The sequence below is a fragment of the Lingula anatina genome, chromosome 7 (assembly GCF_051362555.1).
Source record: "Lingula anatina isolate TDL-2025a chromosome 7, LinAna3.0, whole genome shotgun sequence".
NCBI lineage: Eukaryota > Metazoa > Brachiopoda > Lingulata > Lingulida > Lingulidae > Lingula > Lingula anatina.
Window position 1 is genome coordinate 23,198,365 of NC_141773.1, and position 12,419 is coordinate 23,210,783.

At 37.0% G+C, this 12,419-nt stretch overlaps 1 protein-coding gene across 26 annotated transcripts in view; it reads left to right on the forward strand.

Moving 5' to 3' along the window:
• Positions 1-12,419, forward strand: part of LOC106154221 (contactin-1a) — a 95,604-nt gene that overhangs the window by 66,833 nt on the left and 16,352 nt on the right. For 25 of the 26 annotated variants that reach the window (XR_015335624.1, XM_087018663.1, XM_013528493.3 and 22 more), the window contains 12 exons: positions 1,779-2,090; positions 2,437-2,574; positions 2,991-3,107; positions 3,337-3,624; positions 3,896-4,156; positions 4,329-4,559; positions 4,837-4,962; positions 5,242-5,532; positions 5,747-5,923; positions 6,186-6,281; positions 6,563-6,844; positions 7,304-7,324. Coding sequence is in view for 25 of the 26 variants with exons in the window: in XM_087018663.1 (XP_086874789.1) it covers positions 1,779-2,090; positions 2,437-2,574; positions 2,991-3,107; positions 3,337-3,624; positions 3,896-4,156; positions 4,329-4,559; positions 4,837-4,962; positions 5,242-5,532; positions 5,747-5,923; positions 6,186-6,281; positions 6,563-6,844; positions 7,304-7,324 (2,340 nt within the window). In the remaining variant the exon portion in view is untranslated. The remainder of the gene's footprint in view (positions 1-1,778; positions 2,091-2,436; positions 2,575-2,990; positions 3,108-3,336; positions 3,625-3,895; positions 4,157-4,328; positions 4,560-4,836; positions 4,963-5,241; positions 5,533-5,746; positions 5,924-6,185; positions 6,282-6,562; positions 6,845-7,303; positions 7,325-12,419) is intronic. The other variant, XM_087018679.1, reaches the window with a different exon arrangement.

The following is a 12,419-nucleotide window of genomic DNA, read 5'->3' on the forward strand; positions in this document are numbered from 1 at the left end:
AGCCATAGTTCACTTTGAGGTATGCTGAGATCAATTGAAAAGGTGTTTTATGTGTTGGGTGAATAATAAAATACATGTTTGTTGCATCTGTGTTATATTTTTTACGGGCATCTGATTAAATGATCAAGGGGTTGTTTTTCTTTACTTTCCCCATTTTATGTTTGTTTTTGTTATCCATTTCATATATAAATTCATCCATTCATTCATTTATTTTTTTGTGTAAAATGGGGGTGGGAGATCGATCATTCTGGAGAATTTAATACATTACATTTCATACTTGTTTTTTAAGTAAAAAGACCAAGAAAATGTCCAAAGCCCCTCCTTCTTCATTACATCAACAATCTGCGGCAGTGGAAAGTGACACTCAATGAAGGTTTATAAAACATGCAGTGTTTAACTTTCTTGTCATCAAACTCAAGTATTACCAGCAGCCATTTAAATATTGTATTTCTTCTCCATATTTTTATGTGGTTTATCTGTGATGACAGAAGTCTTATGGATTGTTACATTGCAATGGAGTATAAAACGAAAGACCTGCCTTCTATGTAATTTTTATGTTCTTCACTTTTCTATTTTTGCTTTCATGTGCAATTGTTAAATGTCTGAAAGAATTTTAATGTCTGTCTTGTTTTTTAAGGCTTTCTTCCTGATTCTCCTGAAACCTGCAGGTTCTGCTATCACAGTTCAATCTATTTTAGTATTTGTGTCATCAAATCTTAAATTAGTAAAAAAAAAAGAGTAAAAAATAGTACAAAATTTATAGGTCTGCAGTGGTATTAAAGTATACACTCAAAACTAAATTTTTGTGGGCATAAAAATTACACCTCTAAGTAGGGTGAAGTTATCTTGGTCCACACCCAAGGGTACATCAAAGCCAATTTCTAATTAAGTTACGCGGTTCTCACAGCACTGTGCGACATAGGTTGGTCACACTGCTGGACATACTGAAGTAATCTCTGTTACTTTTCTTCTGCTACTTCTGCTACAATGGGATAACTACAAATATTGGATGAAGTGTTTTCTATTACTGGAGGGTTGTCATTGCAGGAGGCCATGCTTTAAAAAAGAAGACATTTTGGACCTTTAATTTCATAGCCCCTTATAAGAAAGTTGTGAATTAGGAAAAAAATAACTCTAAAAGCCCAGTCTCAATAGATATTCTTGCATTTCCAAGTTAACTCTCTGATAATTTGAAATTATGTAAAAAAAAACCCTTATTGTAATTAAAATAGTTGGGAAATTGGAAAAGGATATATCTAAAACCCAATCTCGTGCATTTCCAAGTTGAAGTCTTTGATAATTTGAAATCCTGCAGACAGCCCTCCTCATCAATGTTCTGTGTGTCCTTACACCTCTTGGCTGCCCTGTCTGACCCCCAGAACTGGGAAATCAATGCAGCAGCCACTTTGATCTCTAGTCATGAACCAGCCCAGTGTTATAACCAGAGAGAGTGGTGTGTGTATTGGACTGGGGACTAATTGGAGTTTGGTTTCTCTAGAGTACATGTGCACTGGAAGATGTGATTTTCTGAGCAGGCAAAGCAGTATTCCTGAAAATCATTAAATTTTAAGGTGGTTTATTTCTGCACTCTACAGTGTCAACAGGCAGTGATAATTCCAACTTCTCTAGCAGCTCTTCAACTCAATTAACGTCTGTGTAGTAACATTTATCATGTTATATTATATAATATATTATATAATATATTATATAATTGCTGCATCGAAATAATTTTTTTTTTTAGCTGAGATTTTCACCATTCTTCTCTCCTCTCTTTCCAGTCGTCCCTGGCACTGCTGTGATAACAACCAACAACTCTGGAACATCAAAAGAGGGTGACACCGTCTTCTTCAACTGCAGCTCCTTTGGTGGCAATCCTCCACCTACGATATCATGGTTCAGAGACAATGAACCAATCCAACCGTCCAGCGATATCCAGTATTCTCCGGCTGCTGAGCTCGGTGGCTCTACTTCCAGTAAACTGTCATGGCGGCTTCGCAGGGCGGATAATGGGAAAGAGTTTGCATGCCGTGTGTCCAACCAAGCGAATCCATCCACACCCCGAACTGCAAATAAAGCTGCCAATGTGCAATGTGAGTAATTAAAACTTACAAAATATATGATATTTTTAGAATTAACTTAAAGAAAAGTAGCCACTTCTCGAAAGTGCAGTTAATTGCCTGAGAAAAATCCAAGTAAATACAAGTGCCACTTAGATGTTTAAGCAATTTTAAAGCTTAACAAAAAGTTTTAATGCTTTTAAGAAGGTTGTATTTTTAGGAGAGTATAGAGAGGAAAAAGCTAAAAGGGAGGGTAAGAAAAACATAATAAAGATACAATAACAGTCAGATGTATGAAATAATACTTCAAAGTAGAGACAGCATTAATAGAACATAACCTATAAGCACAAATATAATTTGTTAAATTTTCATTTTCTAGTTGCCCCTGTTGTTAACTTTGGCCCCTACAATCCTCTGATCCTTCGAGAGGGCGCGACAGAACAAGTGGCGTGCACAGTGGAGGCGAACCCTGAGGTGACATCTGTAGAGTGGCTGATCAATGGAGTCAGCATAGGGAGTAAGTTATCATGATATCCTGATATAATGTCCTGATATGATGTTCTTATGTGATATTCTAAGACACTGCTGTTAGAATGTTATAGCAGCAACATAAGATGATATCCTAATACACGGCTGTCACTATGTCATAGTAGCAGTAATAGATGATGATGTATAAAATTAACACTGTATTTTGACATTGATATATGAAGTAGAAAAGAACCTGTTAAGTATTTGATGATTTACTTAGGTGTGTTTTACTATTATGAAAAAGCAAAAATGCACAACAGCAATATTACCATGATTTTACAACATGCATGCTATTATGGAAGTCTTCTGCAAACCACTGTGTTAGTTGAGATACTGGTTGTGTTTGGAGGAGAAAGAACACAATTGTTGTTCAGTATCATCACAGTTGTCATTGTGTTGTTCTAGATACCAGACCAGTCAGACTCCTGGACCCAGTCAGGTTGACAGATAGAGGGCAGCACACGTGCATCGCCAGAAATATCATAGGCTCAAGCAATGCTACGTTAACTCTTGATGTTCAATGTGAGTAGATGTTAAGAATGTTGTTATGGGTTATTTATGTGTTTGGGGGGTTTCTCAGAATATTAATGCTATTTTTGACATTGATTGATATTCAGGACTTACACAAACATCAAATAGATAAGGATAATAGTAACACATTGGGATATTTCAAATGGTATTTCTATCTGTAATTTGTTATGTAACACATTTTGAAAATTATTTATAAAAAATATATATTTGTTATTTTCAGACCCTCCAAAAATAGAGATTATTAATATCCAAGAAGGCAACCGGCTCACAGTAAATGAAAGTTCTCGTGTCAACTTAACGTGTAGCGTCAGAGCCAACCCTCCGGCAACAGAGATCGTCTGGAGGAAGAACGGGACCCTCCAGGTGGCGCAACCTGCTCTTGTATTCCAGACCGTGACTCGCAACAGGGCTGGCATGTACAGGTGCACTGCAAAGAACACGCTGACATTATCTAAGCGATCTCCAGAGGTCCAAGAGAGCAGTAAACCCGCGGAACTGGTAGTGCAATGTAAGTGTAGGGTCTTCTGATAGTGGGTGGTGGGTAAAGAAACAATGAGGTTACCGTCGGGGTTGATTAATATATGGCATTAGCTTGGTGCATGAGACGAAAAAATATCTGATAGATATAAAAAATAATTAACTTTGTAATAAAAGGATAATGCCTATATTTGTGGATAGTGAGTGAGACAGGAAAAAAAGATAGAGAGAGAAAGAGAGAGAGAGAAAATAAAGTGAGAAAAGGGTCAATTACTTAATAAGCACTTCTTCCTACCTATCAGATCGTCCTGGCCGTGCAGTAATCAACGCCCATCCTGAGGTGGTCATAGGCGACCCCATCAACCTGAAGTGCACTGTGGGAGACAAGGGTATTCCAGAGGCACAGTTGTTTTGGGAGAGGGTAGGGAGCACCACACAGTACAGCCCAGGCGAGGACCTCAACATTCCACGGGCAGCACTGGATGATAATGGCAGCTACAGGTGTACACCTAAAAACAAGCTCGGCAGAGGGCCACATGGAGAGATCAGTGTGGGAGTCAATGGTGAGTTATATTGTTGAGATATATATTATTTATATTTTTGAGAGACATTTTAATTACGTTTTTTATTATTGGCCATTAAGAAGATACAAACTGTTTAATTCTTGAGAAACAATTTGTTCTTTTTACTAATAATTTAACTATTAGGATTATATTAAGTTCTTTAATTTTTCAGAAATTCCCACCTGGCTGCAGCAGAACTCCATCTTCCCCGCGCGATCTGTGAGTGTGGGAGACGTGGGGATCAGGTTGGCATGTCGTGCTAGAGGGAAACCTGCTCCCAACATAGAGTGGCTGAAGAATGGCGTCCCCATAGTTAACAACGGGGAACTGTTCACTATCAGGACAGAAGAGAAGATTATTGACACCTACAGTTATAATGTCACTGGATATTTGGAGTTTAGAGGTAGGGTTGTTATTTTGTGGGAATATACATTAGGCAATGTCTCTTTTGTGTTAATCTTAGTTTTATTGTGTTGGATGTGACATTAGATTCAGATTCAGTTGTGAGAAGTTTTGTTTCAATTTTTGCTTTAAATACTTAAAAACACATAATAAATTTCAATGACTGTTAATTTAGTAGACTCATCATTTACTGTAAGGAATATTTATTTGAGGATAAGCTTTGACAGATAACATTATACAATATCGATACATTTATTGTTCCCATTTCCTATGTCCAGGTACTCAACGTCTGACAGGTATCCAGGTAGATGACACAGCTAACTACACCTGTCTGGGCTCCAACCACCTGTCAGAGAGCAGAGGAGGCGGCAAACTCTCCAGCTCTGTAGAACTGCTTGTTAGATGTAAGTAACCTGAACTAAGAAAATCAGAAGGTGAAACATTCCTAATTGGTTGTGGATTTGTTTCTCATGTTTTTTCTTCAAAAATTCGAATGTCAGAACAAGTGAACATGTTTAAATTTGAGTACCTTAGAAGTTCATTAAATAGGACTGAAATAATATTGCATTATAATGATAATAAGTTTTAAGTTATTCTTCAGCAGACTTTCATGTTGCTGTAATCTGAGGTCTCATATACTTCACAGACTTTGTCTCTCAATGTCCTGTTTTTACTTTCTACAGATGCCCCAATGCTGGACAGAACCCAGGACAAAGTGGCAGTGGACATGAACCAGACTGCCTCCCTGGTCTGTCAGTCTCAGGCGTATCCCGCGGTAACCTTCCGTTGGATACATGCAGGACAGCCAATCACAGCAGATGGTAGGCGGAGCTTCAGTGAGAGTTCTGGGGCAGGTCTTCAGACGAGCACCCTGACTATCACCAGGGTTTCCCAGGGTGACTTGGGGAATTACTCCTGCATAGCTACGAACCCTGTGGGAGAGACTACTGTCAACATAGACCTCACTGTGAGAAGTAAGTTATGTGTTATCTATTTACCTGTTTATTTATTTCCTTTGTATCTGTTTAGCAGTTTGATTGGAAATATATTTATTTATGCAATTCTTGGCAACATGTTACTTTCATAGAAAATTTTGTAACAATCCACAAGATACGTTTGTCATTATTTTTCATATTTTTATCCCAATTTGTCTTCAATGACCCTGGCACTTTCACTTTCCTCTACCAGGACAACCAGATGCTCCTACCAACCTGAGAGTACGAGAGAACACCTGGGACTCTGTGCTACTGGAGTGGACGCCTGGGTTTAATGGCGGCTACGACCAGACTTTTGTCATCGTGAAGACCAACAGCAGTGGGAAGGAAGAGATACAGGTCGGGTTTGTCATGCAGTACAATATAACAGGTAAGTTAGCCAAGTAAGTTAATCAAGTTTAAATCATGTGATTATCTCATAAAGTTGCTATTAATATAAAAATGTTGTTTTAGTAGTAGAACATAAAAGAACTCATTTTATGAAAATTTAAATGGAAATAGTAGTTTATACATTTTTATGTGCAATAATTATTATTCCAAAAAAAAATCTTTGCAGCCTTTAATATGCTTTCCTTCAAAATCTTAATTTGTATTCAGATGTGTGATAATATATATTAAATTCCATTTTCCAGGTTTATTTCCTGACACCTCCTACACATTCCAAGTGTATGGTAAGAATGCACTGAAGGCTGGGGATTACTCTCAAGGAGTTCCTGTGAGGACGGCAGGTGAGAACTGTACCACTGGTATACTGTATAACAGTACTGTACATAAAAAAGGAAAATAACTGGAAGCAATATTTATTTTTATTTGCATGATAACTCAAGCATTTGGTCACTCTATCAATGGAAGTAAGGGTATTTTAACAATAATTTTTAAAATGCTGGTATGTTGCCTGATGACATATTTACAATATTTATCAATTTTAGCTTTGTATGAAAATCATCCTAGGTTAATAGCAGTGCTTCACTAATTCATATCTAAGCATCTCTTTTATAATTTCTTTCAGCATTATACGTCCCACCAGCCAGTGATGCTACATTCAATGGTGAGACGGGAACCCTGCAGTTTAAGTCCCAGTATGACCAGTACTGCATACGTGTGGAGATTGAGAAGAAGAACGCAGAGGGTGTCTTGGAATGGCAGGAGGCAACACCATGTGCGCCACCTACAGTTGGGGACAATTCTATCAAAATCCAAGACAATACTGTGTCATCACTTCGAGTTGCGCTGTGCCTGACCAGTCGGCCTGAAGTCTGCGGAGCTTTCAGTGTCGTCAATGCTACAAGAGGTGAGTAGTTTTGTTTATCAACTTGTAATGAAAAACTTGTAAAATGGAAATCTTAGACTAGATGCAGTGCCTTTAGAGACCTTGAAGTAAATAACAGCTTCTTGATAGTTGATTCAAAATCTTTGGGCTATGTACACAGACAGTTTGACAATTAAAATTGGTATGATTATTAACATAATGATCTTTTAATCAGGATTATTTTAGGCAATAACTAACATGAAAATATGCTTCTCTGGGACTGCTTTTAAATGCACCAGCTTTTAAAATGAGCACTGTAAAATTGTTGGTCGTCTTAAATTGAATCATGAAACGAGAAAGTAATTTGTATACAAGCTGAGAATTGTAGCATATTTGTTCTGTCTGTTGCATAAACCCCTTACAGCTTTAATCTACTGCTACCACCAGATACTTTGCGTTGCACCCTTTTTATCTCGTCTCTGTTTTTGTGTCTGTTTGTAGTTCTCACACCCCCACCTTCAGGTAAGAGGAGCTTACTGTACTTCTTTTAATGGGACTTTGGGTTGTGTTGACTGTAATTGTGTACATTGTGTTAGCTGTGCATTCTGGGTGTGCTGTGATTGTGCTGGAGGAACAACTAGCGCAATGGTGTGAAGTGATGTTGTGATTGTGATTTTGTGGTCTGTTAAAGTTTAGCTGTATACATATTTATATTTATAATAAATTATGGAAAATTCATTGGTGAAGGATGTGAATATATTTTATGTAACCATGCATGTTGACGTGGGCTATTGGATAAATTGTGAATATATGGTGATAGTTCCCCTTGCCCCAAACATGTAATCTATAAACCTCTCCAAGCCAGCTGATATTACTCATGATTTGTCTTACCCACATAACAATATTTTGATTTTACTTTTTATTTCAACATATTTTGTATTATTTGTATATGTTACCTGTGACTGTTATGTTGTTATTTATTGATATATACACTATTTTACAATTAAGTGTGTACCTTAGAAAAGGGTTATTTTGCATGGGGTTTCAACAAACCTGTTTTAACAATGTCATTTATATTACTGTATTAGATGTGATTTATATGTTTTTTATTTATTTATTCATTATTTTGAGGGTGGGTATGAAAAAGAACAATGATATCTGCTCAGGTAAAATTAAATTGATTATCGGACCAGACTTAATATACAGCTATATTGACTAGTAATACTAGGGTTGGACAATATTAGGGCTTAATACTGTGACTATTGTTGTTTAATGAATTGTGCTTTGTTTATTATTCTGCAGTAAAAATCCATTAATCTGCAGCTAATCCATGGCATAAAGGCCAGAATGGGGGGCACTATTAACTTTTGATCTCAATTGAACAATGCTTATGAAAACAAAGAGATATCCCCCCTTTACAATTCATTGTGCTGTTCACTGGTGAGGCTTGTAATTATATTGATGATTATAGGCGAGTTTGTACATAGGGCAGGTTGATTTCCAATGTGATTGAGGTGTATAAAGAACACCTGGTGAGACCCTGGGGCTGTGACAGCTTTAACAGGGTATTACATCCAGAGTAATTATATCAGCTAGGACTTATTAACCATTTTAGTGGCTTCTGTTCCTGAAGTGAGTATTCTTGGTGTTCTGTTAATTCTGAAAAAAAAATGAGGTAAGCGGGAGTTTCATGTATTAGGAAAAATGGTTAGCAATTTGGGATTTGTTAAATTATGTGAGACCTAGAAATTTTACTGAAATTTGTCAGGGATTTGTTTAGGACCTTTCTTGGTGAAATTGTGATAATGCTCATTCTTGTAACTTACAGGCGGAATGTACATGTCCTATAAAAGAGTGCTTATAATAACTAAAACACACAGTGAGACCATTTCAGTAAAAAAAAATGTGAAAGTCACAGTTAAATTAGATTTATATCACTTGCTAACGAGAATTGTCTGGAACCTATGGCTGTTTCTCAGTGACAATTATTTATACCAGTGTTCAGAGTCAGATTTCTATCTATACTTCACAGCAACAGGATATCCTCCTACATGTCATAGTCAACACTTTAATATATACATCAAACCTGGAAAAAAGCTCTTCGTTGCTACACACAAAAAATACTTAAGAAAAAGGAGGACAAAAAAGTTGTTTTGGCATGCCATTCTTCTTTGGCTTCTAACTCGACAGGGATGTGTCTATATTTTGAGAGATCTTATAATTCAACTCAGCAGGTAGTTTTTAAGTGAAGTATACAGGAGAGTGCAGGATACTGTGGTTACCAGGCTTTCTCTACATGATATCCATGATATTGCTTTTACTGCAAATTCTTTGTGCTCAATGTAAAATAATAGTTACATGAAGACCTATGATTTTTTTGCAAAGAAAGATGACTTAAAATCTAGCCATATATATTTTATGGTTACTTTATGGAATTATAGTCTGACATTGAAAACATAGGTTGGAGCACATTTCTATTCATTAATTTTTTACATCGTCATTTGTTAGGTGCTGTTTTGCTCGTGAAGACATATAAAAATTGATATGAATATTTTATATCTCATTCTGAGCACCATACTGATCACTAGAATCATTAACAAAGATGTGGATCACCATATCACACTCTTTCCTGATATATGACATCCCACAATGGCAGGTGACGTTGGAGAACACTATGTTACTATAGCAACAGGTCTAGGTGATGGGCATAGAACAAGGTGTAATTGTCTCTGAGCTAGTCTTCCTCAACCTGTCGTGCTGGTACTAATGAGAGTCTGTATTGTCACCAGGTGATTATTTGGTAATGATCCACAAGGTGGTCGATATGTATTATGTAAGAAAATGTCTTTCTAGACTGAAAGGACGATGTGACATACAGGCGTACATGTTTGAGCTCAGTTAAGATGAGATAAGAGTTTATTTAGCCAGTTATAAAAAACGAAAATCATTTTCCTTTTGGAGCAAGTTTGATCAAATACAGAGTAAAATTAATACAATAGATAAATAAAGAGCTTGGTTTAGAGATCAAATTAAAATGCATCACTTTAAGTTGCACATGCACCACTATCAGTCATGTGAAGTGAAATCAACACAAAGTGAAATGTACGTGCTGTGAAATCTACAAGGAAATTGACGTGGAGTTATGGTGTGAAATATGCAGTTATGGCAAATGGCAGCTAGTTTATGCACTCACAGCAAATAACGGAATGAAATAGATGCTAATATTCTAGGGTGACATGTGAGGTATTACATGAACCCTGGACTCAGGTGGGGAACAAATTACAGCAAATTAGTTCTCACGAATCTGTAGCCAAATACATGGGAGAAAGAAATCAGAGATGTATCTGAGTATCCTTCATTGCGTATCCACAGAAATCTCTTAGTTCAACAACATTCCTTTTTGACAAACAGACCTCAGATTCCACTGTAGTGTAAACAGTCTTTCAAATTATACCAAAACACATGGGCCATCAGGTAGACACTAGATGAAGTGATCTATTAGGAAAGTTTTCTCTCTGTTCTTTTGTTGAGTAAAGGTAGTGAAAAATGCTTCCAAGAAAACTTATTTAGATTCTTGTTTATAAGATGAGAAAAAAAAACTGATTGAGAATGCTATCTAATGAGAACAGTGTTATAAGATGCAAGGGAAATCAAATATATTGTTGATTGATTAGCAAATAAAAATTCTGGACAACAATGAAGGTAGGCAAACAAAAGAAAAAAATTATTTGTCTTTGTCAAGAAGACAAACTTAACCACAATATATGTCAAGGATTTAATTGTAAGGGAAAACATTAATAATTTACAGTAGATCTCATATTTGACAAGCCTGTGTACATTGCTGAACTTTGATTGACAGTGGGAAATAATGATTAGAGTTTGACAGAGCAAATTGACAGATGATAGATTTGAGAGGCACTTGTGTGACTATGTACTGGTTGATTGATCCAGAGAAGGACTGCTGTGTATCACAGCTAGCTTTATATTGAGCTGGATTAGGGCTCAAGAAGATCAATTTTCTGAAAATTGGTCAAAAATTTCCTTTAAATATTGACTTTTAAGTCACATTTTAAGTATCAATATCCACATAAGAGGCATTCATCAAAGTAGCAATTACACTTAATTAAAAGTCGTTGGCATGTGAATGGTCTCTGGATAAAAATTGACTTTCTCACAGAAGGTCACTCCCTCTGTGGAGCCCTGTTTATGACACACCTGGAAGGTAATGGTAAAGCTGTCCTCATCATAGAAAAGTCTGGCACAGTCGGCCGTAGAACACTTACAGGTTTCAAGAGGAGAGAGAGAGAAAACACGATACTTTTTAGGGCTTGAAGATAGAGGTGGAATGTAACACCCACAGCTTAAGGGTTTAGGGAAGGAAGACAAGACACATTTAAGAGTCAGATAGACAAAACAGGAGAGTAAAACACTGTCAAACTGTTGATGCCAGCTGCTGATAACGAGAATTGTTCCAAGGACACCATCTTGATATATACAGTTACCTTCATTGAGAGAAATGTTAACCTAAGGTGACAGTTAAAAGGTAGATGATTGCACTGGCCACTTGAATATATCCACAGGGTCTGGACACTAGTTTTGGACAGTGTCCACTGGTCCTAGACAGTCTCCAGCAGACAATATAAAAGACATACTCACAGCCAGGTTGTGGAATTGAGGGCCTGCTGTAGGAAGTGTCCAGAAGAGATATGTGCAGTGTGGGATATATCTTTATTAACAGCCTTGAAAATTGGTGGTTTTGAAAAAATACATGGAAAATACAGGAATTCACTGATAAACTCATCTTCAAACCAGCGATTCAAGGACGATTCCTTTAGTGTACAAAGTTGTTGTCATTTAAGTCTGCAGCACATCCAGGTGCTCACACAGTCTCCACTGGTGTGCGTGAGGAGCTGATGTCACGGACAGAGGCTGCCCCATCTGTCTGAGTGTCGTTAAGTGACTGTCCCCTCTCTCACCTGTACCACTACACCTGGTGTCACCAGCTGTGGCACGTGTCACAACCTGTGTGGTGCATGACAATCCACAGCCAAGCTCTTAACAGGGACTTCTTCATAGTAACACCAGCTGGATTGAAGAAGAGTTTCGTTTTTGTCTTTAATGATTTTTCTCTCCAGTTTTGTAGAAGACAGTTTGAAACATCTCTGCTTGTATTTTAGAGATAGGTTGTTTTTTTTTGTTGGTGGAGAAATTACATTTGTTCCATTCATCCTGGAAGAATTACAAAACAGATAGGATATTAGTTTTCACTTGCTTCTTGGAAAATTCACTTAGCATAATAACGGAAACACCAGATAGAACTAGATAGACTAGAAGAAAGAGGAGGTTTAGAGAATAACACCATTTCAGCAGTTAATTAAAATTTGAAACACAATCAGGAGTTTCATTTGGAAACTTCAACGAACAGCGACTTTGTAATTGGAGAACAAAGAAAGAAAATGTTTGGTACTGGATGCAGCTAAAATTAATTTTACGGCTGAGAGAAAGTGTCTCAGGGAACTAAATCTTGTAAAGTAGAAGAGCAATATTTTAGGACATTTTTGTCACAAGTGAGAGCAAGTAGACTTTGAACAGTGGATGATAAAAAAGCCAGTAGCTG